We start from the raw sequence: 27,753 nt of genomic DNA on the forward strand, positions 1-27,753 counted from the left end.
ACCTCCCTGTTGCTAGGCGGAACTGGGACGCAGTTGCCTAGGTAGCCTAACCTAAGCTGCGGCCTGCAAGTTTTTACAGAGCCCGAGGGGAAGCTGCGGGCGCCGTCGGGGATGCTGCATCTCGGGGCGGTTGCGTGCTGTTATGGAGGGAGATAAGGTGAGCTGCCCGTCTGTGTGGGGGCACGAGGGGAGGAGGTGGAGAGGGTCGGTGGTGTAGCGTAAATCTCGCCGGGAGAAAGGCTGGAGGTGGAGGTGGGAACGGGGGGCGCAGCTTTAAAAGGGCAATTCAAACTCTTAGGCTGCAAATATATCTGGGAGCAACATAGCAGCAGTTAATTCAGTGCAAACATGCCTAGGAATGGGCTGCAAGTCTCGTTGGAGAACTTCAGCTGGGCTTGCTTCTTAGTTAGGAACGCACAGAATGGGGTTTCAAATACAGTGGTACCTCGGGTTAAGTACTTAATTCGTTCCGGAGGTCCGTACTTAACCTGAAACTGTTCTTAACCTGAAGCACCACTTTAGCTAATGGGGCCTCCCGCTGCCGCCACGCCACCGGAGCACGATTTCTGTTCTCATCCTGAAGCAAAGTTCTTAACCTGAAGCACTATTTCTGGGTTACTATGTCTGTAACCTGAAGCGTATGTAACCCGAGGTACCACTGTACTGTACTTGGATAGCTTGTCACAGAGATGATGGGGGTCCTCCACAGGGAGAAGGTTTGAAGCAGTGGGTTAAAGCAGTGAGCTTGGACCAAATGGCCTTTGAAGCCCCTAGCAAATCTGGGACTGATTTCTTCATACTTCCCTGGGAGTGAGCGCTGCTTGAACTTTGTTGTTTAGTCGTGTCCAACTCTTCGTGACCCTATGGACCAGAGCACACCAGGCACTCCTGTCTTCCACTGCCTCCCGCAGTTTGGTCAAACTCATGTTCGTAGCTTCGAGAACACTGTCCAACCATCTCGTTCTCTGTCGTCCCCTTCTCCTTGTGCCCTCCATCTTTCCCAACATCAGGGTCTTTTCCAGGGAGTCTTCTCTTCTCATGAGGTGGCCAAAGTATTGGAGCCTCAGTTTCAGGATCTGTCCTTCCACTGTGCACTCAGGGCTGATTTCCTTAAGAATGGATAGATTTGCTCTCGCAGTCCATGGGACTCTCAAGAGTCTCCTCCAGCACCATAGTTCACTGATGCTCAGGATGTCAATATTTATTCTTGCCATCTCATTTTTGACCACATCCAACTTACCAAGGTTCATGGTCCTTACATTCCAGGTTCCTACGCAATATTTTTCTTTACAGCATTGGACTTTCCTTTGCTTGAACTTGGGTGTACCCCAAACAGGTGTTTGCAGGAAAGTAAGCCTTGCTGTTCTCAGTGGGACTCGACTTCTAATAGGTGGTTGAAGGATGCTGTCCTGGTCATTGCCATTTCAAACGGGAAGTCGGAAGGGGATGAGCTGCACACTCCTGAATTTGAGCACGGCAAGGTGGTTAAACAGTGTTGGGTAACTGTCCTGCCTTGACTGTAGTTCTGCAGCCACCAGGCTCCCAAAACACTTTGGCTGCTGCGGCTGGTTTTCTAGCCTTCTGAACCTCTTGTCTTCCCTTAAACCTGGACTTGTGCTGGAACAGGGCCCCACCCCCACTGAATCTGCTATTGAGGGTGAAAAGGTGAGCTCCTAGAATGTGAGGAAGGGGGAGAAGAGCTTAGTTTCTGCACTAGCAGCCAGTGTGGTGCGATGGTGCCATCCTCCCAATAATGGCACAGCTACAGCTTACCTGGATGGGGCTGCAGAGGGGCAGAGCAGGTGATGAAGTTGGAACTCCATGGATGCACCAGCAGAGTTGGCCCAGTACTCCTGGCACTGTGTCCATGCAACCTTGATTTTGCTGCTGCCCCATCCAGGTAAACTGTAACAACACTGGTGTTGGAAGGGAGGCTCCGTAACTGCCCTACCACACCAGCTGCTACTATCTCATTGAAAATTATCTAGTTTAATAGGTTTAAATGACTATGAAGATTTCACTATTGGCCTCTGCAGTCCAAGCAAACTCCCTCTATAATCTCCCATCATTTCCAACTGATGGCATTGTAGTTTGAGTGCTTGTTCAAAAACGTTGACCAGATCGTAGTTTTATTTATTTATTTTATTTATTTATTAGATTTGTATACTGCCCTATGCTCTAAATACAGCTCTCAGTTTAAGATACCTCTCCCCACCATTCTTTTTGGTCTAGAGAAGAACCAAAGATGACACTTGGAAATCAGATGAACTAAAGAAGCATCTTAAGGTAAGATTTATTTGTACCTGATGGCAATAGCAGAGGTGGCGGCCAGAAGAGTTGAGGTGAAGTAAGTGGTAGAAGCTCAAGAGGCCCGCCTCTCTGCTTGTGCTGCCAGTAGGACATCCCTGAGTTTTGGTGAGAGGGATGTGTGCTGTGTTGCACCTAGGATGAAGAAGATGAGCACCAAGGCTTTGAGGAACACCCCCCCCCCCTGCTGAGTTGGGTGAGAAGGGAGTATGTTCCAGTGCACAGTGTTGCAGCTTGTCTTCCCTGACTCTGGGGTGGCCAAGACTTTGAGGAGTGCCCTTCTCTCACTGAGTTTTGGCGAGTGAGGGAGCATTCTGGTTGTGGTGGAAGTGGAATGGGGAGGCCATGACTGCGGGGTTGGCATCAGAAGGCTGACAAAATGGAACCGGCTGCCCCTGAAAAGGTGGGTCTTCAAAGACAAAAGATTGGTATACACACACACACACACACACACATGTATATGTGTGTGTGTATAAAAAATGTTACTATTGCGTTTCTTGTTTCCTTCTTGAGGTGTCTCGATCAGATAGTCAGTCTGAAGACGGGAGACATCGGCAGAGGAAATCACGAGAGGGTGACAGCAATGATGCTGATGACTTGCCAAAGGATCAAGAGAAGGTCAGAGTGAAATCAAAAGAAAAAGCAGGTGAAAAAGTGAGACTTATTAAATCGAGTGACATAAGACATAAGAATGAAAGGAAAGAGAAAGGAAGAGAAAAAGATCATCCCAGAGAACACGAGAGAGAGAAAGTTAAGCTAAAACATGTCCAAGAAGAAAAACATAACACTGGGAAAAGTGGTGAGAGACACAGCGGCAAAGAGAGAGAGAGGAAGCATAAGAAAGATGACCCCAATCAAACACTGGTGGAAAATGCTATGGAGGCTTTTGGGGAAAGAGATAAAGAACATTATAGAAGAAGAGACAGCAAGGATCATGCAGGTGGGATAGTTTGTTCACTGTATTTATTTTTAAATAATGCTTTAGAGGAAGGTGAAAATGGGCCTCAAAACTCTTACACAGGAGGTATGGCAGTAACATGGGTTGCAAGCAGTTCTACACAATGTCTTTTTTTTTCATCTCCTACTTTGTAAAGATAGTCTGTCATAACAAGATGGCAGACCTAATAGACATAGGTATCTGGTTTTTTTTTCTTTTAAGCTCAGTTTCTTTTGCAGAGATGCTTGCTCCCATGGTCTTCCTTTCAATTCAGTTGGGTGGAATCCATCAGTACACCTATGAATCACTCTGTCTATTCCTCTTGGAGGTGAAGGACATTTCTTTGCTCCCTCCTGTGCTTATAAACCCATATAGTGAGGCTGCAGGATCCTCCATTCCACACACACACACCCTTCTCTAGACATTGCTTGTCTTTTGCTTCATAGGAAGGAGGGTATTTTCTTCCAATGCCTCACATGATGGGTGTCCTAGCACAAAGAGATTGGAATAATAATAATAATAATAATAATAATAGAAGAAGAAGAAGGGTTTGGATTTGATATCCCGCCTTTCACTCCCTTTAAGGAGTCTCAAAGCGGCTGACATTCTCCTTTCCCTTCCTCCCCCACAACAAACACTCTGTGAGGTGAGTGGGGCTGAGAGACTTCAGAGAAGTGTGACTGGCCCAAGGTCACCCAGCAGCTGCATGTGGAGGAGCGGGGAATCGAACCCGGTTCCCCAGATTACGAGTCCACCGCTCTTAACCACTACACCACACTGGCTCTCAATAATACCTTTATTGTCAGTGTATCTTGAAGATAGATTGGGAAACCTTGAAAAAGAGCTAGTCTGTTAGGAAAAGTTAAATGATACTTGTGTGTGTGTTTTAACCATTCCAGTAATTCCCCTAGTTTGCTATTGGTTATAGACTACACACATTACTTGAAACAGGCTTGGAATTGAAGTAACAGCTCTGAAATGCTTTTTGCAGAGATGTAGCACATATTGTATTTGTGTTGTACGTAGCGTAGTAAGATACTGAAATGTACTGAAGATAAAACTTCTTAATTTTATAGATGTGATTATGTTTTAGATCACCCAAAAGTAAAAGATGAAGAAAGAGAAAGAAAACACACAGAGAGAAAGGTAAGAGAAGGTAAAAAAGAAGCCTTGTTCTTAAAAAGAAAAAGGGAAAGTGTAAAGAAAAAGGAAGAAAAGTCAGCAACTCACAAACTGCCAATATGATATGCTCCCCCCTCAAAAATGCCTTAACAGATTGATAATTTCTTCACCTCCTTGAGTTTTTCACCCCCCTTTTTGCTCTTCCCGCTTCTCCAGCAATGTGCCAAAAATATTCTCAAAAGAATGCTCAGTACAAGCTTGTTGTTGTTGTTGTTGTTGTTGTTGTTGTTGTTGTTGTTGTTAGTAGTAGTGGTATATTTCTGAGCTACAAAATTGTTAAAATTTCAATTTTGGTTCTTTAAAATAAATTTAAAAATTATTTCTCTTCAGAATGAAGAGAGCAGGGATACTTTGGGTGAGGTTTCAACACACAAAGATAAAGAACGTGAACACAGGCACAAGTCACACAAGGAACGGGACCCAGATAAGGAAAGAAGAAGGCACCGAGAGAAGAAAGAGCATGCGCTCTTAGCTGTAGAAGGAAAAGAGAAGTTTTTGAAATTAAGAAGTTTCACATCTGTCAGGGATGGGGTAGAAGGGCACACCTCCAGGAAACATAAGGAGCAGTCTCACTATGAAGACAGACACCATAGGGAGAACAGTGAAAGACAACACAGAGAAGAAAACGAAAAGAAGAAGAAGGACCAGAAGGTTTGCTTTACATTGGCTTTAGCTTCCTAGCAGTGTTGGCTAATATAAAATTCAGAAATTGTCAGATTTGCCTTGGAAATTGAATTTGTGTCAGAAACGAACAAGATATGCTGAGAAAATATCAAGAAATACTGTGGCTTGAAACAAAAATACTATATTATGCTTTTCCGCAATGGAAAATTAATTCATTAGAAGCATTAGTTACGCTTTCACTGTTTTTGTATACCATCCTTCTCTCAAAGAGTTTAGGGTGACAGCATACATTGGATTATTCTATTTTATGCTGAAAAAGTGTGAAGTTTGCTGCTTGCAAAACATGAGATAAATTTGATGTGAGGGTCTAGTTTTTGAAGTAATCTACATTTCATTGCACAAAGTAGTGCATTGCACAAAATGTTATGTGCTCCTCTTTCGTGGTACACATAAGCTTTATTTGCAATATAGAGGATAGATAAACTTTTCAGGAATTTCTCAAATTTAGCTAGTTCTGTACATCTGAGGTACGCTTTCCCACAAGAGAATGCAGCAGCTAAACTAAGTTACAGCCTAGTCCTCCCATGTTTACTTGAAAGTAATTCTCACTAAGTAAGGGTATTGTGCATAGCCTTGTAGACTAACAGTTGCTCGTCACATTATAATGGGCACATTGTATACTGTGTTTGCTGACCATGTTTTCCAAAGATATGACAGCCATACCAATCCGTTTTTGATCTTGAGTCCATGCCTTAGGGACCCAGGTCAGTGATAGACCTCCATGGCATGTTATCTTATGGCATGCTTTAATTCTTTTTTAAGGTGTGCTGTGAATACACCCCTAATACAGGTATTGTTTGCATAATATATGATGCGTATCTGGTGAACGCTAGCAATAGCCTTAATCATTGCTAGTTTTGTCTTCTTTAAAAACGAAGCTGTATATACTAAGAGTCATTGATATAAGAGTACATGCACCTGTTAATCCATATAAGGAGATACTTGGTCGTGTGGAATGCTGCGAATCATTGTATTTCAAACAATATATTTTTCAGCACCGTGAACATAAAAGCCAAGGCAAGAGCTCAAGGCATGAAGCTGAAGCAAGCCATCCACGTGAAAGGTGTGCTCTGTTTAAATACGTAAGAGTAATCCCCATTGGGCACAGTGGAGCTTAAAAAGTAAAGGGACCCCGACCATTAGGTCCAGTCATGACCGACTCTGGGGTTGCAGCGCTCATCTCGCTTTATTGGCCGAGGGAGCCGGCGTACAGCTTCCGGGTCATGTGGCCAGCATGACTAAGCCGCTTCTGGCAAACCAGAGCAGCGCACGGAAATGCCGTTTACCTTCCCACCGGAGCGGTACCTATTTACCTACTTGCACTTTGACGTGCTTTCGAACTGCTAGGTTGCCAGGAGCAGGGACTGAGCAACGGGAGCTCACCCCATCGCGGGAATTCGAACCGCTTACCTGATCGGCAAGTCCTAGGCTCTGTGGGTTTAACCTACAGCGCCACCCGCATCCCACAGTGGAGCTTACTTCTGAATAAATACAGTGGACCCTCCGGATACGAACTTAATTCATTCCGGGGGTCCGTACGTACCCCAAAAAATCCACAACATGAGGTGCCGCTTCTGCGCACGCATGCAGCGTGATAGAGCGCTTCTGCACATGCGCGCGTGGCAAAACCTGGAAGTATACACTTCCGGGTTTGCCATGGTCGCAACCTGAAAGTTACGTTACCCGAAGGTAATGTAACCCAAGGGTCCACTGTATGTATAGGTTTCCTGCTTTGCAGACTGCTTACCCATATCTTCCCACAGGTTAGTGCAACATGGGTGTTTTGATCACTTGTGTCCTGCCTTCCTCCTTTTGATTAATTTTCCGGGGGAAGAGGGGCCTGAAAAATATATTTAAGGCAGTAATCCTGTATGCATTTTTCTGGGAGTAAGCCTCCGTGAATTCAGTCACACTTACTTTGAAGTAGGCATATATAGGATTGCACTGTAAAACTCCTAAAATAGCCAACATACATATTTTGGAAGCATCATCATATTTTTTTTAGATGGTGCTTTATAGATTTGAGGGAAATATTTTCAGTTCCTAGGCACCAGCTTCTTGGTAATTTATTTATTTTCTTAGACATTTTGTGATTGTGTTGGATATGTTTTCCAGCCTGACAAAAAGCTATCTGACTTCTTTTTGATATCTTTTTGATTCCCTAGGGTCCCTGTTTCAAACAAATTAAAGCCCGCCACGGGGTTACATGCTGCTGCTTCTTCTCCTTTTCTTTTGAACTGCTTAGCTCTATTCTTGGGATAAGAGCAAGTGCTGCTGGCATCTCTTTGTTAAGCTTGGATAGGTCTTTATACTTAACATAGTGAGAAACTGCTTTATGCGAATTCTGCAATGAAATGACTGTCTTGACCATGAGCATTGGGATATATCTTTTAGTTATTTGGAGTGGGGAAGATTTAAGTTTTATTTCATGAGTTGTAGGATTGTTTTAGAAATCCATTCTTTAAGACTTGATGAAATGCCATTCACATTTTCTGCTTACTGTAAGTGAGAGCTGATCCAAAATTAGAACGCTGCCAAACTGCTGTAAGCAAGGATCTTGTTTGATTTTCTGCCATCAGAAATATATGGATACTTTGGAAAGGACAGGGTGAACTCCACAGTACATCTATTGTTCCTCAATATATTCTCCCATCAAAAGTAAATAATGTCTATGTTGGAGAGACATTACAAAGGGACAAGGCATTGTTATGAAAAGTAGTTCAGTGCTGTTCTTATAGAGGTTCGCAGATCTCACTATGTGAGAAAGTCACATGTTACAGTGTAAGTGGGGTAAGATTCAACATAAATCACTTATCATTACCCACCCACCCCCCGCATAGCTTATTTGTACAGGTGTAAAGCAGTTCTGAGACCTTGTTTTGCACAGAAATAGTGTTTGCTTGGTAGGCACTCCTTTTAATTCTGTGCTTGGTGTTTTTTTCTCATTATAGTGGTACAAAAGAAAAAGTAAAGAGCCATGTCAAGAGTGAAAAAGACGCTACAAAACGAGAAGTAAGTGGTTTTATTTGGAGTGTTCTAATGCAAGAATATTGTAGGAATTAGTAATAAACCAAAGGAACAAGAACCTAAAATTTAGTGAAGAGTTACAAAGGGGGACGCCTAATATAAGGCACAGCCTTTTAAATCATGTCAATCTGAATAGGAGAATTAAGTATATACTTGTTTTTCTTCACTTTCAACTAATGGGATTGGAAGGTGTTTATCTTTATTTGAATTGCGCTTATACTAAACTTCTGTTCTATATCGTTGAAAGCTTGCACCCAGTTCTAGGGCTTGGTCTTCTGCTTGCCTACATATAAATGAGTTCTACTGAGCTCAGTCGGCTTTTGCATAAAATTGCAACCCTTTGGCATGATCCTATGCATGTCAACTCAGAAGTAAGATCCATTAAGTTCAGTGGGACTTACTCCCACAGTAACTGTGTATAGGATTGCAGCCTTAGACATACTTATATGGAACATGCACAAAACGTATCGTTAGAAACGTTTCATGCTGTCTCTCTCTCTGGAGAATTTTAAAATGTTCACGATTATTTATGGACATGGACAAAAAGAAATCTAAAAATGATGTAGTATCTGACTGACTGCAGTTTTTTAGTCTTTTAGTCAGGGGCTGAGGGTTCCAGAGTGCACACCCAATGAAGACATAAAATAAAGTTTAAAAGGAAAAAAAAATACAGCCTTTCACACATTTCATAGATTACTCAGCACTATACAGGCCACAGCATATTAGAGAGCAGGAGGCTCATCATGGGAGAGACATATTCGTAGAGCAACTTCCAAAAGGATAGTTGTCTTATGTTTGTTACCGTAAATACAAAAAAAAAGTGTGTCTTGTTGCATCTTGAAAGTTTGATTGTGGCATAGGTTTGCCAACTTTGTCTGATGTTGTTGATATTGGACATGGCGAGAAAACAAAGTCCTAAATAAATATAATCAAGGAATATATTTAGCATGCCTGTTTCTAGTGTCTGATATAGTCAGGATTTGGGGTGGGAGTTGTTCTACATATAAAATACAGTGAGGCTTTTCTAAGACTGAGGTATTAACATGTGAGGAAGGGCAGCCTTGGAAGTTGAAAGCATAATATAAGAACTAAGTTGTATTATTAGAACTCCCTGCCACATTTCAGTGCTTTTCTCTTATGAGTTGTTTTATCTATTGATATGTTAGCGCCACAAAAGTGACAACCTGTCAGCTGTGGGATCCCATCGGCAAAGGCTATCAAATGAAGAAAGTGGCAATGTAAGAGCTGCATATTATTACGTTCATTTTTTAAGGAGCACAGCAGTGCCAGTTAAATCTCACTGGTGAAATAAATTCCATTAATGTTTTCATTTGTACAGTTATATTGTGATTTAATTCAGTTGTTTGCATTTTCTTGCTAGAAACCAAATAAGGACACACCTTATCCAGATGCAGATTATGATAATGATTCTGTGAACTATGAAGATGATTTTGAAGTGAGTGCAAAGGAGTATTTTTTGAAGAAGGTAGCAGTATCAAATAAATGTAGCTGATCCACAAGCAGTAGGAATATAGAAATTAATTGCAATGACTTCACAGCGACTTAATTCTTTAAATATATCATGGGGAGATGCTTTTGGGAGGGGGGGGGAATACAGTCGTACTTTGGTTTTCGAACAGCTTAGTTTTTGAACGTTTTGGCTCCTGAATGACTGTTCCGGTTTGGAAACTATTTTTGGAAGCCGAATGTCCAACGGAGCTTCTGCGGCTTCCAATTGGCTGCAGGAACTTCCTGCAGCCATTCAGAAACCGTGCTTTGTTTTCCAAAACGTTTTGGAAGTCGAACAGACTTCCGAAACGGATTCCATTCGTCTTCCAAGGTACGACTGTACTGTCAGCTACTGTCATAGAAAAATAGAAAGGAAGGAAGTTGCCTTTTACTGAGTCAGCAGACCACTAGTGTTATTGTTATTTATCACCTGTCTTTCATATTAATGTTCCAGGGTGGGCTACAATTATTAAAACACAATATAAAAAATAGTTTAAACAACTTACAATCACAGTAGTAAAGAAACTGGGACTTTCTCTGCTACTGAGCTATGACCCACACCCAGAGGCTCCTTTCCTTCATGTCTCAAGGAGAGCTGCATGTTTTTTGTACAGAACTCCACCCAAGAGAGCTTGTTTCTTTAAAACAAATTGCGCAGTTACTTCCGCTTACACTGTTTGTTAAATGTTGTTCTTAGTAATGGATATTAAACCATTACCATTTTAAAAGAAAATCTGCAATGGCAAGAGGAAGCTTGAAAGCTTTTAGGGTTGCAGAATTGGCAGTGGAGATTGCTGAGCGATGCCATTGGTATGGGCTTTTAATTTGTGCTTTAAGAAAAGTAATTGCTACTGTTCTTATTGAAGGATTATGAAGATGATTTTGACGACATAGATGATGAGGATGAGGATGAAGGTGGAGATAGCCAAGAGCAAGAAAAGGAAGAAAGAGAAACAAAAGAAAAAGTAAGAAAAATTCCAGTAGCCAAGAGCGCAGAAGTAGAAGCAATTCAAAAAGCTATTAATGCTGAAAATGAAAAGATTGAGACCTTTCTCCCAAAACAAAGAGAGAATCCAAAAGGAAGGGAAAAGGAACTGAAAATAGGTATGTGACTAGGTACTTATTTTTGGTTAGCAGTCATAAGAGTGACCCATTGTGGATGTACACAATTTTTTTGCACTCACTGTACAGTGTAAGGTTATTTCCTGTGGTTTTAATTGCAACTAAAGGTGAAGTAGGCAATCTTGTTGTTCTTTTTGACCATTGCAGGCTTCATCCATGTATATTGGAGTATCCGCTTGCATTTTAAAGATTTCATGAATATACTTACTATCTTGCAGAAAGGCAAGAGTCACCCGCTCGAAGTCCTGTTTCTGGAAAGTTCATTGATTTCCAAACTGCCAAACAGCGGCAAAGTATCAGAAAGATTGCCAGTGAGCAGAAGTAGGTAGTATTAAAATATATCACTGCATGTAACTTTTGCAAGATGGCTTGCATGTAAACTTCCAGTAGTTGTTTTTTAATGTTACAAGTGTTGTACGCCTAACAAAGTGCAATAAGAGTATTTTTGTGAACAATTCATGTGTACTAGGTCTAAATTGTTTGCATGTGTCACAATCCTATAGGGATAGAAATCGGTTCATATTTGCATGATTCTAGAACAGCAGCTTATCTGTGGAGGTGCCAGAGAAGACAGAAAAGTCTTTCTGGCCTTTCCTGCTGTCTCTCTGGACTCTGCTCAGACGCTGTGATGTAGTAATCTTAGCCAATGCCCATTTATATCGGGCAGAAAACTATTTTGTTCCTAATCTGCTCCCAGTAAGCAACAAAGCTATGTTTCCCTTAGTTAAGGGAGCTTGATGATTTCCACTCTTGACTTAAGGCAAGTTCTGCTTCAAAGTTGGGCTAGTGCAGGAAAATGAGGGGGGAATTGTGTCCTTATTAGTTTTCTAGTTTAGCAGTCTGGTGATCACATTCCAAAATAGTCTGCTCAGTTTCCTTCCTGGGGGAAAATGTATAGATAACTAGTTTCATCTTAGTTTTTATTCAGGAAAATCAGATTGTTAAATCGGTTTTTAATTTGTTTTGTTTATCTTGGTTGTAAATCGTTTTGAGACCTTTTTGGTGTGAAGAGATATAAATTTAATAAACCTAAACCAGGAGTATTCTCTGTCACCTAATATTACTGTTTAACATATACTTAGAGTCAACGTATATGTTACATTTAAAACCTAAGGTATTTTAAGTGTAAACCTAAAAGCATAGAATATGAATGCTATAAATATGTGCTTGCAAAAACATGTATTGTGCAGATATATGTCAGGCAGCTGTGATTTGCTGCAGGTCCCTGTTGATCTTACATTTGGTGACAAACCTAGGTTGCTCCCTGTGTAATGTCTGAAAGAGCCCTTAGTGTCGACAGCATGCTATGTGCAGTAAAGTATACAGAAATGAAATGGTTCCTACCCAGGAGGCATTCAATTGCGTTAATCTAATTCTCCTCAAAGTGCACTGGAACTGCAGACATAAAACCATTCCTTCAAATTATGTGCCTTGATTTTGAACTCTTTGCTCTTCCCTTTAGGAGTGAAAATATTTTTAGACCTTATAGTACATGTCACTATATTTAGTTCTTACTAGCCTTTTTGCTTTCTTGTGACGTGTTTTCAAGGAAACGTAGCATTGAACTGCTCCGACTTATTGACCTGGACTTTTCAGTCACCTTCTGTTTGCTGGATTTGCCTCCAGTGAATGAATATGACATGTATATCCGGAACTTTGGGAAAATAAATACCAAGCAGGTACACCGCACAGCATATTCATTCTTACTGCTCTCATTTCTTGTTCACTTGATTTCCTGTTCCCTCTCATCCCTTCTTCCTTTTCTGGTGTGTTTTTAGCCTACAGACAGGAAGTATGCTATTTTTATTTATTTGTAAGCCATTCTGGGAGCTTTCCTGGCTAAAGGGTGGGTATAAATATTTTGATTAAATAAATACAACATTTTCAGTACTGACAGTACCCCAAAACATTCATTAATTTCTGATAATGAAGTTGGCAATGGGGTATATGTTTCTAATGCAAGAGAAATTGCGTTTGCCATTGCTAGTACTTTTAAAGCCAAGAGTTACAGCCATAAGAATTTTCACACTAGGGCAAACTAGAAAAAAAGTTAGATACTTAGTAGGTCTCATCCAGATGAAATCAGTTAGACCTTAGGTCTTCACTGTGTTCTTGGTGTTAATGGATAACAGAGCAATCCTAAGTATAGGATAACAGCATAGTTTATGCTAGGATAAATCATGCCAGTGTAATTTATCCTCTATTCCAAACTCCATTCAGGAGTGAGGCTGCTGCCAGCTGAACAAACCTGAACCTAGCAGATGGAAAACAAGCCTTTAAAATAAGGGTTTGACTTGCACCACTCTTTTTGCCAGTGTAAGTTCCATTGGGTTGCCAGGTGCCAGTTTCTCTTTGTCCCATCACACCTCTTTTGGGGGACTTCTGCTGGCTTAAATTCCACCATATGAACCCATGGATGAGGGAGTTTCACTGGCTCATCCAGGAAAGTCCAAGATCCACCTATTCCAAACTCACTTGTCTGATGCACACAGACACACCCCTCCCTTTGGTTGCCTTGACTGAGTCTTCCAGGCCAGGAATATTTGGATGCTGCTATCCATTATTGTGAGTAATAGTGTTCCTTGCTAGTCAGCAGCTTCCATTTAGTACCCCCAGAGAATATACTGCAGAGTCAACAGAACAGACCTTCCAGTTCATTTATTTTATTCCTTGGGGACCAAATGCATAGTTCATGTTTCCATGGGATTCAGCAAGATTAATGTGCCCGTCTCTTCTTGATTCCAAACAACTACTTTTTAAACTCAGTTCTATAGACAATTGTGTTCAAAGATTTTATCTTAAACATCCAAAGGAAAAGAGAAACATTATTTTCTTTATACTATGAAGTAGATGATAACGCAACTTTGTACAGTACCTTGAATTTTTCATGAGGTGCAAAGTATTTTGGGATACAGCAGATGGGTATTTCAAGTGGCTCACATCTGCAGGTGCTCAGAGTGAATGGGATATTTTCACATTTCTTCTTTAGGCCTATGTACAGTGGAATGAAGATAACCTGGACAGGGATGTTCAGACTGACGAAATAGAGACTCAAGAAAAATGGACCCAACATCCTGGAGAAACTGCTGTTGTGTCTGGAGGTGATTATTATTTAGATATGTAGAGGTGTTAAAATGTAATATAATTCAAGAACACGCTAAGAGAAACCTCACTATGTATCTCTTATTATCAAGTGGTCATTTCCTATTGGCTTTAGCAACACAAAATGTGAAAGCAGTTTGGAACTTTCTGGGTAATGTACTATCGTCTTTCCTTGGGTCTCATTTCAGGTCCAAAAAGCAGCAGTGATGTATCTTCCCTTACCCCAAAGATTGATTCCCAGAGATTGGCAAGTTTTCTGAGATCTGCTTGTCAGGTATATATTTTACTTTTTATATTCATGCTTAAAATAATAATTAGCAGGTACTTTTTATCACATGTGGTGGACCTGTCCCAAGGTAAAAGACCTCTGGGAAAAGATTTATAATGAATTTTAAAAAATGATGAAATATACATTTATAAAGAATCCAGAAGCCTTTCTCCTTGGAATATTCGGTTCTGAATTGCCCAAGAAAGATGTAAAGGTATTTTTGTACGCCACAACTGCTGCACGAATTTTAATAGCCAAAAAGTGAAAAACACAAGAACTACCAACTGTGGAAGAATGGCAATTCAAGATGATGGACTTTATGGAGCTGGCTGATCTCACTGGGAGAATCCGCGACCAGAAAGAAGAGGAAAATCAAGAAGACTGGAAGAAATTTAAAGACTATTTGAGCAAATATTGTAATATTAAAGATTAGTAGTTACTTGAAGGTACTAAACAGGCCTAGGACTAAATTAAGACTAAATAAATAAATAAGACATAGAATGTTAAGAAAAGTTAAGAAATCTGATTATAAACTGAACATTGTACTTTTGAATAATGATATAGGAAAACTGCTACATTCAGTTACAAGGAAATTCAGATGGAAGAGATTAGAGGAAGTCAAGTAATACGTTTAAGAAGTTGGAAATTTAATTAATTAACCAACTTTTATTGCTTATATGTTTGAGGTTGTATTTTTGGTTATCATTTGTTATATTTGTTCTATTCTTTTTTTCTTTTGGTTTTATTGATTTTATAGTATGTTCTGTATTTGTATGAAACTTAATACTTGGGGAAAAAATAAAATAATAATTAGCAGTAACCATAGTCTGGAGCTTAATATATTCCTTACATAGACAAGAGACAGAATGATCGCTTGTGTTTCCCCTCACCTGGTTTTCATTCTCTAGGATGGTTTTCCTTAATCAAGTAGGAATGGATACCCATGGAGGAACAAATTCCTCTATAACAGCTCCGCAAATTCAGTTTTTCCGCTTGTCTTGAAACTACCCCACAAAACTTTCCCACCATCTTCTATCTAAGTCATTGAAGTGTGGTAAAAGCAGTTTAAGCCAGCAGACTCCTTAGCAGGTTATTATCACTGAAGGAAAGAGTAATAGATTTCCCCCCACATTTCTAACCAAATACTATTTTTTTTTAAGGTAATTGAAGTTCTGCTTGAGGAAGATCAAGTAGCAACGCAGCCGCGGCGGAATCTGAGATCGCGACCATCCAGTCTGTCTATTAGTGACAGGTGCTTCCAGTTAAACACCAATATTCCTTTCTTGAATGGTAAGACGCTTTTTGCTCTTCATCTTGTAGTGGGGCACCAGAAACTCCTATTCTTTTGCAGACATGTCTAGATCTTTTGCCTGACTGATACATAGTCAAAGTCATGATGTTGAGCAGTTTATAGAAGAACCTCCTTGTTCAGAGGCAGTATGCCAGATCCCAGGAACAAACAACAGGAATAGGGCATCATTGTTTTGTTCCCTGCTTGTGAATTTCCAACATTATCTAGCCGGCTGCTGTTGGGAACAGAATTGTAGATGCAGCGAGACAATCCTTACATTCTTCTGACCCATCTGCAGCTCTCTGCAAAGTTAAATTCAACTAATTTGAATACAGAAGCATGCCTGTTAGTTTGCCTAGATACGCAGAAGGCGCAAGTTTTACATAGCAGCAGCTTTTGTCTTGCAGACTGAGGGCTAAAGTAGATAGGATAAGGGAGAACCACGATTAGACACCCTAATCACTTAATCAAACCAATACCTCTCAAGTGCTTCTATTTAAACCAAAATCAGACACCACCCTTCTTGCTTTTAACTAAAAAGGGAAACATTGGGAGATCCAGTCACAAGTCGCCTCTGTAGTTGAGCCATAATAGATTTTTAAAATGTCATCTGTGATTTTTGGTTTCCCCCCCTAGGTCGAAGGGTATCCTGTTTGCACATCTCACAGGGTCAGAGGCAAGCTCTGCTTTCTGTTCATGGCTTTCCTGAGAAGTCAAATGACTTACCGCTGGACAGCAAATACATCATTTGTGTATGGAATGTCTGGCAACCTTCTAGTCCTCAGAAATTACTGTTTTGTGAATCTCAGGTATGCTTTAACGATATGCCACTGTCTAATGCACCAGCACCCACCTCTTTGTATATGTTCTAATCTAATTGTTGCCTGCAGACCCACATCAGCCATAACCGCACCCAAGACTCCTGTCTTACCTTTCGCTTCTAGTACTGCCACCTTCCCTGCTTTCCACTTTCATCACAGAAGAGAAGGGAAGAGAGAGAAACGAGGAAAAACCCCCTCCAGGTTACCAGAGTATTGTAGATTAAGTGGAAGGCAGCTATAACAGGATTTTTCCTCAAGTGCACACTAATAATATTTGAATACAGTGGTACCTCGGGTTAAGTACTTAATTCATTCCGGAGTTCCGTTCTTAACCTGAAACTGTTCTTAACCTGAAGCATCACTTTAGCTAATGGGGCCTCCTGCTGCCACCGTGCCGCCGGAGCATGATTTCTCTTCTCATCCTGAAGCAAAGTTCTTAACCCGAGGTACTATTTCTGGGTTAGTAACCTGAAGCGTATGTAACCTGAAGCATATGTAACCTGAGAGACCACTGTATCTACAAAGCAGTTTGGGACTGCTAATCTAAAAATTGCGTTAATTTTATATCCATGGTATGTTGTCCATTTTGGAACATTCTGCCTCGCTATATGACAAAAGAGAGATTGACTTGGTGTCCCTACCCAGGTAGCCAAACCACCACACACACCCCAAGTCTAGGTTCAACACAGTGCGTAGCGTGGGTTGTCAGCACCCGGGGCAAGGCAAGTAATTTGCGCCCCCTAACCCGTGGATTTGCGCCCCCTAACCCTAACCCCCAGATGTTGCGCCCGGTGCGGCTGGCCCCCCCTGCACCCCCCACGCTACGCCACTGGTTCAACAGCAACTGAAGTTGTTCCAGTTTGATTCAGTTCAGACCAATAAAGGTTCAGTAACTGGGTCACCACATGTGGGTCAACTGGCTCAGTTCTGATTAATTCCCTTAAGTCAAATATTAGAAATAAAATGTTTTAATTCAACTCAGCAGCAACATATTATTCAGTTCCCACCTATAGAGACTGGCTGAGCACTGCAGCATGGGGAAGGCACTCTGTTATGCACAAGAATAATATCCTCTCTTCTTTCCCTCTTTCAGCAGCCTGTTTTATCTTTAAAATTTGCTACCGTGGTTTCTGTCTCAATGAGGAAGCTTACATCCAGCTCAGCTTCCACACCCCCTCTTACAGTCTGCTCTCTATGGCATTTTGAGCATGCCTGTGCATTTAGACAGTCATGGGCTAAACCCAGAACAGCTGTTGCTCGGGGAAAGAAAAGTCTCAACTCGAAGATTTGACACACAGAAATTCTTGTTTTCTATGGGAACAAATGTGCATTGGGAATTCTTCTGATGCCCCTAAAGAGAGTGATCTAATTTATTTAACTTGTTTGTTTTGCATGTATTTTGTAAACAAAGCAAAATATATGTTAAAACTACCAAGCTCATGTAATAGTCATTTGTATTTGGCATCTGTTTTAATGAACTTACAAAACAGAGTTTTCCAAGGGGAAATAAAGCACTGAAAAAATTTCCACCCCACATCATTTAGATATATTCCTGTTCAGGTGCTACAAAAGCTTTCAGACAGTAGTTCATCTTCTATTTTTGTTCGGGGGGGGGGGTGTCATTCCTTTATGTTCTGTTTGATTCCATAGTGTACTGCATGTGAAAAACTGATTGTGTCATATTTTATCAAATTTGTATACACTGGTACCTCGGTTCTCAAATGTCTCGTAAGTCAAACATTTTGGTTTTTGAATGCTGAAAACCTGGAAGTAACTGCTTCAGTTTTCGAACACTTTTTGGAAGTCAAACGTGCCATGCAGCTTCCGTTTTGAGTTTTCCATAAGTAAATTGTTCCAGAAAAGCCTGCTTCAGTTTTTTAACGTTTTGGAAGTCAAACGGTCTTCCAGAATGGATTACATTCGAAAACCAAGGTGCCAGTGTACCGCCCTTCATCCACAGATTTCAGATCAGTTCACAACATTAAATTAAAGTGTAAGATTAAGGGTTCAATACTACATCTATCCCCACAATCATTGCATTACATTAACACTATTTATATTATATCATTGGAATGGTGCTAATGTCAAATGTGCTCCACATAGGCAAAACAAAATTTATCATTTCTCTTCCCTTCCATTAAGTTGGACTCCCATCGAACCAAAACACATTCAGTATAACTATATTTCCCTCATTTGTAATTCTGGGATATTTTGTCTTGCCGTCTAGGTGACATGCTGCTGCTTTAGTCCTAGTAAGGCTACTTTAGTGTTTGCTGGAACAATCGATGGTTCAGTGCTGGTATGGGATCTCAGAGAAGACTCAAGGTTGCACCACTGCATGAAGGTCAATGAAACAGATTGGACATTTCGATCTCCAACGTTTTCTACCGGTTGGTCAACATCCCTTGAATGATATCATCACATCTGTTGCAACCTGAGTGGCCAGGACCATGATATATGAACAAGCACAGTTCATATAGATGAAGTTGTTCCAATTCCATTTTGGGTATCTCTCCCCTCCCCACACTCCATGCAAAAGATGTGTAAAAAGATAAGTCAAAGGCTGAACCCATGTAATTAAAGTTGATGAAAAGAAGATCAGTGAAGTAGTATCAATTTTTTTCTTTTATTTTTGCTAGAATATATACCAAGCCTGGCATGTTTCAGAGGTTATTAGCAATACTTCCAACAAAGTTTAATTGTTTTTTAATTAATGCTTTTTCTATGTTTTCAGCGGTTCTAATTTTTATATGTAAGCTGCCCTGTCAGGGGAAAAAGGCGGAGTATAAATAAATAATGTAGTAAATCTAAATGTTATTCCTAGTTTGACATGTTTGCCATTTTACCACTCAAGTGGCGTGTATGATAACTTATGATTAATATTAGAGAGTTTAGAGTTAATTCTGCTCCCTTTATCCTCTGAGGAAAAGCACCCCAGCTTGAAATGCAATGGGCTTTCAGCATAATAGGGTTAACACTTAGTGAAGTTTTTAACATCATATGCAGTAATGTAACCATGTATTAAAGAGAACAGAGACCTTATTTGAAATTTGGTTTTTTTTAGCACTTTTGTTTCCACACCAGTTTAGCAGTCACTGCAGTCCTGAATTAAACAAAACGGGGGTTGGTTGGATGGGTGGACTTACTGTTTGCTTATTTCTCAACTATAGATGGAGTATTTGCTTCAGTAAACCACACATGTTCTGTGCTGACAGTCGAACCTGTCTCAACATCTGTCTTCAAGGAGCAGAATTGTGGTCTTTCCTACCTCTCATCTCAGGAAGGTACGTAGACCGCTCTCCAGAAATTGACAAATATTCTTTGGAAATACAGGTTGTGCCCACAGTTGTTATTGTTCTGGAATTCCTTGCCTATAAACATTTCTGTAGTTCAGAAGCCATGGTTGGTTTAGCCAAAGTATGGCTTGTTTGAACATCCTAACTCAGTCTAGCAGACAAATAACCTTGGTTTATTTTCTGGGATCAAACCATGCTGTTAACTAATTCCATGGAAGCAAGAAGCTCGCAGGTGGTGTCCAATCAGTAGTCTACATCAAACAGCATGGTTTGCTAAAGGGCTCTCATTATTCTGTAGTCTTTGGCTTCTGTAAAGCTGGGGAGCCAGAGGTACTGCAGGAGAGTCATCTTCTGAGTCAGAGCATGGCAACAGAGTTGTCCTCTGATGGGAAGAGCCCTGAAGATGGCACTGCACGTTCTTTCTGCTGCTCACCACAGTGAAGTTGCATGAACCTTTCCACAGTCATCTGCCAGGCATTGCAAGGTCCTCATTTCATGGGTCATGGCAGATGTGAAGCCATAGTTTATTGCTGGCTTTTGAACTATGGCTTATCTTTACAACGTTTTGGCATTATGAATGAACCCAACAGCCTTGCTTAATTGTGGTTTATTTGACTATCCCAGCCACTTGGTAAACTGAGAGGGACGGGCAGTTAGAAAACAAGCCAAGCATTAGAGACACAAGCCCCAGGCTGCTGCTGAGTTTCACTGCACGGTTTGTTTCATTCTGTATTTGTTTTATGGCATGGTGATATTTTAAATTGTTTCTTTCTATCAGCTGGCTTGAGGAACCTTAATGGGTGGAAAGGCAGCATATTGATTTAACACACAAAGAAGTGAACATTATTGCCTCAGTATTGAGGATAAAATTCTAGCATGTTAGTATCTCTGTTAATGCCTATATTATGGGGGTCAAATTTAAGTGGGCAAAATAATGTATGATCAACCATAGTGCCTGCAAATCTATAATTACTGAGTTATCATTTTTCCTTGCAGAAATGTTAGGACTTTCATTTCAGATTGCCTCTATGGATGAAAACGGGACTCTCAGTCTGTGGGTGAGTTGGAACTTTTCCATAGCTATTACTCACTTGTTGCTCAGGCATATAGCTTTTTTGTGCAACTTTGGCTGTTTTTAAGAGAGACTTTACACATTAAAGATGTTATCGCTTGGAAAATGCAGTTTCCCTTTCCTGCTAATTAGGGCATCCTGTTGTGAATCCTGTTTGTAAGTATCATGTGCATCTTTTTGGTTGGTTCCTATTAAAATTGATAATAATCTTTTTAAAAGAATTACTCTGCTTTTAGATCTAGATTTCCAATGCAGTTCACACAAGAATGCTCCATACAGTAGTGCTTTCCCCTGCTACTACCACTGTCATGCTTTCCTGTTTGTAAAGTTGTCACAAAATTTATTTCTGAGGAAGACCACTCTTCTGCTGCACCTCTGGAGCATTTATGTATTATTTTAAAGATCTGTTTCACTCATATTCCACAGCAGTATAAAGCGCAGCCAATAACCTTTCACTGCGCTGTGGGTTAAACCACAGAGCCTAGGACTTGCCGATCAGAAGGTCGGCGGTTCAAATCCCTGCGACGGGGTGAGCTCCCGTTGCTCTGTCCCTGCTCCTGCCAACCTAGCAGTTCGAAAGCACGTCAAAGTGCAAGTAGATAAATAGGTACCGCTCCAGCGGAAAGGTAAACGGCGTTTCCGTGCACTGCTCTGGTTCGCCAGAAGCGGCTTAGTCATGCTGGCCACATGACCCGGAAGCTGTACACCAGCTCCCTCGGCCAATAAAGCGAGATGAGCGCCACAACCCCAGAGTCGGTCACGACTGGACCTAATGGTCAGGGGTCCCTTTACCTTTACCTTACTAAGCTTTGGATGATATTGTATGCTTTCATTTGTGAATTTTAGTGTGGTAGGGATGCCTAATTGCACATTATATGCAAGATTTAAAATATATTTTAAGAGAACGATCCATTTAGGCAAGGAAGCCCACAACCAAATTTTAGGAAAGGAGAAGCTGGTCTTAGTGTATATTGTTTGGAGAATGCCTGCAAAGCAAACTTTGTTTTGAATAAGCAGCAAGTCAAGGAATAAGAACTAAGGTAGTACAGTTTTTAATTTTAGTAAACTGCAGGGTAGGCAAAGTCTTAGTGAGAACATACGGAAAGCTGAAATATGTTTCAGAATGTTTGCGATGATACCTCCTCTTTTTTCCTGATTATTATTTTTTTTGGCCACTTTTTAGGTAGTAGTTGAACTTCAAAAGGGGGATCTGGCAGGCTCACAAAGTGATTTAGGTAAGTGAAACTCCTCAGTGAAGCTGCTGTTTATGGAAGGGAAGGAAGACAAAGTCAGATACTGTGAGAAAAGCATTGTTGGTCATCACAAAAGCTTGGAATTGTTCTGGGCAGGCAGCCAACAGTGGAATTGCATGCAATACTTACATGAAGCATTAAAATAATGGCTCTGTATACCTAGAGTCACTCTAGGTGGTATCCTCTATCTACCAACTTTCCTTTGAAGAAAAATCTTGGACCTTGGAATACATGTTGGTCTGCAATTTCCATAAAGCACCAAATCAGTGCTGCTATTATTATTATTATTATTATTATTATTATTATTATTATTATTATAGTTCAGTTTTATTACTTACAGGCTTAATTCCAGGGGGCAAAATAAAACTGGTCCACAGCTCTACAGTTCAGCTGAATTGCAGGTAAAGATATGACACATTTCTTGAAGTTATTGTTCTATATAGCCAAGCATATTTCTTTGTTATAATCTGTGTTTTTCAATCTGAATCACTCAGTACTTTTGAAAACACTCAGTTGCTGGAGGTTTGCATTGTCCTCTCAAAGTGTAAAAGCCATTTAGGCTTCATATGTGCTTTTATACAACTGCAGCTGTGGATGTGGTTGCTATTTCTACCACATCCTGAGGGCAGGCCAAGCATTATGCTGCTGTTAGTGGAAAATCGTTTGGGAGAACAGTGGACTAAGTTGGTGAGTGCCGACAAGATTGTAGCCAAAATGGGGACACTAAGAAACGAGGGGGGGAGGTATCAGTATTCTTGGGGGAACCCCAAGATTTACAGCAAAACAAACATTTTGAGAAAAGCTCCAAAAAATGCAGCTCACTGAGGGCTAAATATGTTCAGTATCCACACAATACTGATTGCCTATTGTGGGGGACGGATGGACAGAAATTGGGGAGAAGAATGGAATGAAATATCTTAGAAAAGGATATGAGACAGTGAATGAGAGCACTGTACACTGCAACATTTCTACAATATATAAATTTATCCATTTGACATATTCCCAGATTTTATTCAAGGGATACCGTGCTCACGAAGGTACCTCAGACACTGAATATTAAATTTCTGCCTTCAAATCCCAATCATTTTGTTGTCGGAACAGACGTTGTGAGTAATATTCTCTACTTAATTTCACTATTGCCTCCTTTCTTCTCCTGAATGTTGTCTGTGATCCATCTGCATTTGTTAACATTTTAACGGCGACATCTTTAAATGCATGCACTTTCAGGTTCTTATTACAAATTGCTACTTTTAAAGTTCTAAATAAAGCTAACAGCTCTCTGTAAAGTGTTTTTCATGGGGGGTTTTGTATTAAATTTATTCATTTAATATGCATACAAAACAATAATTTACATGCCTTACAGACAAACAAGCAAAAAGGAAAGAAAACAAAACAAAAAGCAAAAAAATAGGGATAAAGGAAAATTACAAAAAATAGGTGGATGATAATACACCCTGGTGACTTCCCTCCACCAGTGCTTGTCATCTTTAATTCTTTACCATTCTTGTTTACATTGCAGTTCATGTATCACTATGTTTCTTGTTTTATTAAACTATTAAAACAACTTTACAAACTAGTCTAAACATATCAGCATGCTATCTTTAGAGCAGTGTTTACTCATATATTCTTCAAACCATATCCATTGTGATCTAGTTTGGTATCTTATTGCTGCAGTTAATTTTGCCCATTCTATAAATTCAGCTAATTTATATATCCAGTCCTCTTTTGTGGGTATATAATTTCCTTTCCAGTTTTTTGTGGTTTTTTTGCAAGAAGTAGCCTACCTGGGTTGTTTCATTTAACGTAGCAGAAATAAGAGTCCTCACCCCCCTTTTTTTAATTTGCAGGCTATAGTGAGCCATGGTACAAGGCATGAACTAAGAATACCTCCCAGGTGGTTCAAACCACAGCAGGGGGCGCCGAGATCAACCAGAATCAATGCCATCGACTTCTCTCCTTTTGGAAAGCCAATCTTTTTGGTATGGATGCCCATTTTCATTTCTTGGCAGGAGCTTAGCCGGGCTGTTTAACAGAGCTAAACGGGAAAATGTGTGTATCCTATAATGGAGCAGTCTTTGCTTTCTGTAAAGAGTTTTGCAAGTAGCATCAAAATTGCTCAACCCCCCAGCTCTGGCAGCGTGACTCAGATTTCAGTCTGTTCTGAGATGAGGCAACAATAATAGTGTCTTGTAATTCTTCGTACAACTACAAACAGATGAACGACAAGTGTAAGAACCTTTGTTTACATAAACTTGTAGCCAGACCATAACCATGTAGAGAAAGGGCCGTGAACATGCAGTGTGACTGTAATAGCTGGACGAAGTGAAATTCTACATTTGGTCAGGCTCTAAATAAGCACTTAAATTTACTCAAGGTGTTGATTGAACGTGCCCAGTGAAATGTTCTGCTTTGAAAATTAGGCCCCTATGCCATGTTGCAAACTGCTTTTATGACTTTCCTTAGTTTCCAAAAAGGTTTGCTGTTCAGTATGGGCCTAGGCCGGGCCTGCTATGACTCGCAAGGCCCCTTGGGCACACAGAAGAGGGTTGTGCAGGCTTCTGGATTCAGATTATATGTTATAGCAATATATAGGAATATAGCAATTATATGTTATAGCAATATATAGCAATATTGGCCAGACCATCATTCTAGTATTGTTTTGAATCTGGGAAAGAGCAGTGGGGTCAAGTGCTCCTCCCTCACCTTCCTCTTACCACGTGCTGGCTTCAGTACAGTGGTACCTCGGGTTAAGTACTTAATTCGTTCCGGAGGTCCGTTCTTAACCTGAAACTGTTCTTAACCTGAAGCCCCACTTTAGCTAGTGGGGCCTCCCACTGCCGCCGCACCGCCGGAGCACGATTTCTGTTCTCATCCTGAAGCAAAGTTCTTAACCTGAAGCACTATTTTTGGGTTAGCGGAGTCTGTAACCTGAAGCGTATGTAACCTGAAGTGTATGTAACCCGAGGTACCACGGTATAATGATTCTGGCTTGGATTAAGCCAGAGCCACCCATTATGTCCCAAACTGGGAAAATCTGGCTTAACATCAGTTAACAAACTGGGAAAAGAAGCTCAGGGGATGCTTTACAAAGCCTGGAACAATAATTTCAACAGGGCCACTGTGTATATGACCTGTACAAGCAGACTCCGATTTGGTCAGGGGTTGCATTCTGCGCAATGGTGGAACACAAATAAGCACATTCTGACGCCTTGTGCCCTCTTTTCCATCCACTTCCGGGTTGCTTCCTGTTATGTGTCTATTGGACATTCGTAAATCAGTTGTTGCCTGTATACGTAATTACCAAAACTCACTTGGCGGGGGAAAGAAATTTTGGCCTGCACCCACAAGTTACTGTATTTTTTGCTCTATAAGACTCACTTTTCCCCTCCTAAAAAGTAAGGGGAAATGTGTGTGCGTCTTATGGAGTGAATGCAGGCTGCGCAGCTATCCCAGAAGCCAGAACATCAAGAGAGATTGCTGCTTTCACTGCACAGTGATCCCTCTTGCTGTTCTGGCTTCTGAGATTCAGAATATTTTTTTTCTTGTTTTCCTCCTCCAAAAACTAGGTGCGTCTTGTGGTCTGGTGCGTCTTATAGAGCGAAAAATACAGTAACTTTAGCGAATATTGACAGTGGAAAACGCTGCATCACTTCTGCAAGATTTGGGTGCAGGGAATGACGCTCCCCAACCTGGCCTGTTATCCTGAAACCAGTTCAGTCAGAGATTATTCACAAAAAGTTCAGTCTCTTTTCCTTGGTACTAAGGCACAAGGGAGTTGGCCTGTTAATCACACAGCATGGTACTGTGTGATATATATTGCCACCACAAGAACCAATGCACAGAACAATTTCTAATGTCAGCCTTACCTTTTATTACCAGGGATGCTTGCGGCAATGCAAAGCAATAAGGCGGCAGCAGCAGGCAGACAGGAGGGAGAGCATTGGGGTTTGCCACTTATGTGCAGTTATTTGTGGGCAGTTATTACATGCTGCGGGTGAGTGGCAAACTGTGTGTGGCTCCCTTTAGAGCTGGTTGTACATTTTAATCAATAAGAGGATTACTTGTGCCAGCGAACCGCTAAGGTTTTTGTCTTTATGTTTTCAGGTGGGCTGTTCAGATGGAAGCATAAGATTGCACCAAATGACCTCTGAGCTTCCGCTTATGCAGTGGAACAACAGCACAAGCGGGCAGCCCATCATTTCCCTGCAGTGGGCTCTGACCAGACCAGCCGTCTTCTTTGTTTTGGATGCCATGTCTGTCGTTTACATTTGGGACCTGCTGGAAAACGACTTGGCTCCCGTAGCCAAGCAGCCTATCTGGTCCGATAAGTAAGTCCATACATAGCACGGTGTTTTAGCGATAGTCATGCAAACTTGGTACAAGCGACCGCTGTTCCCTTGCTATAAACTCCAAACTTCATGAGCTTTACGCTTCCTTAACCCATGTGAAGATTACGATTATGGTCCAGGTAATCGCCACATTTGGGGTCAGGAAGGAAATCCTCCCCACGTTTCCCTCTCTGTTCCCTCTGGTGAATAATTTCCAAGCTTAAGGTAGTTGACAGGGCTTCCAGGAGGAACAGAGGGATTTTGATGCAGCCGGGGGAGTCAAACGGCCTTGGTCCAGTGTACCTGAAGGAGCGTCTCCACCCCCATTGTTCTGCCCGGACACTGAGGTCCAGTGCCGAGGGCCTTCTGGCAGTTCCCTCGCTGCGAGAAGCCAAGTTACAGGGAACCAGGCAGAGGGCCTTCTCGGTGGTGGCACCCGCCCTGTGGAACGCCCTCCCACCAGATGTCAAAGAGGAAAACAACTACCAGACTTTTAGAAGACATCTGAAGGCGGCCCTGTTTAGGGAAGCTTTTACTGTTTAATAGATTATTGTATTTTAATATTCTGTTGGAAGCCGCCCAGAGTGACTGGGGAAACCCAGCCAGATGGACGGGGTATGTATGTATGTATGTATGTGTATATATATATATATATATATGCAGGTTTTGGTGTCTTCGGGTGTCTTCCCGTGTAAGAGTTGGGGTGTCTAGGCGACGTTTCGACGAGGTCTCACTCGTGGCCATGGCTTTGAGTCTCTCCTGATGTTGAAGCAGCAGGGTGGTTGGGGGTGGAGATAGCTCTTGGAGGTGGGAGTGGGGAGAAGCTGGTGCAAATGCGGGAAGGGGGTCCTTGCTGTGTCCCTCAGATGAAGCCACATGGAATGGCAGCTTGTGGAGGCCATTTTGGACAGGAAGCAGGAGGAGCCAAATGACAGTTGGTCCCAGCCAGGCGAATGGAGGGAGATTTACTTTTTCACCTTTCTCTCCCTCTCTTCCTCCCTTTGTTAAACAAGCTCTATTTTCCCCTCAGGGTTATAACTATGGCTGTACTGGGCGAGCCTGAAAAACCCAGCGGTCTCCTGGGGATTGCCCTGGCCAAAGAATCTGGAACAATAGACATAAAGTACGTAAAGAAGAAGTGGGCACTACCTCAGCCAGAGGAATCTGAGAAATTAAACTTGCTTCTGCAGCAGGCCTTGTAAAAAGAAAGACATGCCTTTCTGTGAATACACACATATGACAACCGTTTGATTTTAGATGTATTTGTTAATATTTTGGTTTTGACATCGCTTGAGTAAAATACATGATTTCATATTTTTTCATTCATCTTTGTAAATAGTATTTATATATTTTTAAAGTATCGACACAGTATTTGAACCTGAGGTAGAGAATATTTTTATCAAACATAAAACAGAACAAATATTCATGATATTTTATGCAAAGGGGAGATATAAATTGTATTTATATTTAATTCCAAAAATGTATTTACTTAGTATATGCTATGCATTGCAATTTATAGATATTTTAGAATAAAACAACATGCAGTCCTATGAA

General features: G+C 41.1%; 1 protein-coding gene across 1 annotated transcript; it reads left to right on the forward strand.

The window, feature by feature from the left end:
- On the forward strand, nt 1–27,753 carry DYNC2I1 (dynein 2 intermediate chain 1). Its single transcript, XM_083466689.1, has 25 exons — nt 1–157; nt 2,233–2,286; nt 2,821–3,247; nt 4,338–4,390; nt 4,757–5,077; nt 6,106–6,173; nt 8,062–8,122; nt 9,304–9,375; nt 9,519–9,593; nt 10,513–10,750; nt 10,987–11,089; nt 12,318–12,447; nt 13,758–13,869; nt 14,059–14,144; nt 15,299–15,428; nt 16,066–16,238; nt 18,478–18,640; nt 19,421–19,534; nt 20,543–20,604; nt 21,802–21,853; nt 22,212–22,272; nt 22,878–22,977; nt 23,719–23,850; nt 25,976–26,199; nt 27,230–27,753. Exons 1-25 carry the CDS (start codon nt 143–145, stop codon nt 27,399–27,401), a joined length of 3,198 nt encoding a protein of 1,065 aa, XP_083322815.1. The 5' UTR covers nt 1–142; the 3' UTR covers nt 27,402–27,753.

Source organism: Podarcis liolepis, assembly GCF_965112155.1.
Source record: "Podarcis liolepis genome assembly, chromosome: 12".
NCBI classification, from domain to species: Eukaryota; Metazoa; Chordata; class Lepidosauria; order Squamata; family Lacertidae; genus Podarcis; species Podarcis liolepis.

What these genes read in the sequence shown, in the direction of transcription:
- DYNC2I1 (XM_083466689.1), top strand. An exon ending in CAAATGAAGAAAGTGGCAAT is followed by an intron (nt 9,376 to 9,518) that starts GTAAGAGCTGCA and finishes TTTTCTTGCTAG; the next exon opens with AAACCAAATAAGGACACACC. An exon ending in AGGCTCACAAAGTGATTTAG is followed by an intron (nt 21,854 to 22,211) that starts GTAAGTGAAACT and finishes TATTACTTACAG; the next exon opens with GCTTAATTCCAGGGGGCAAA.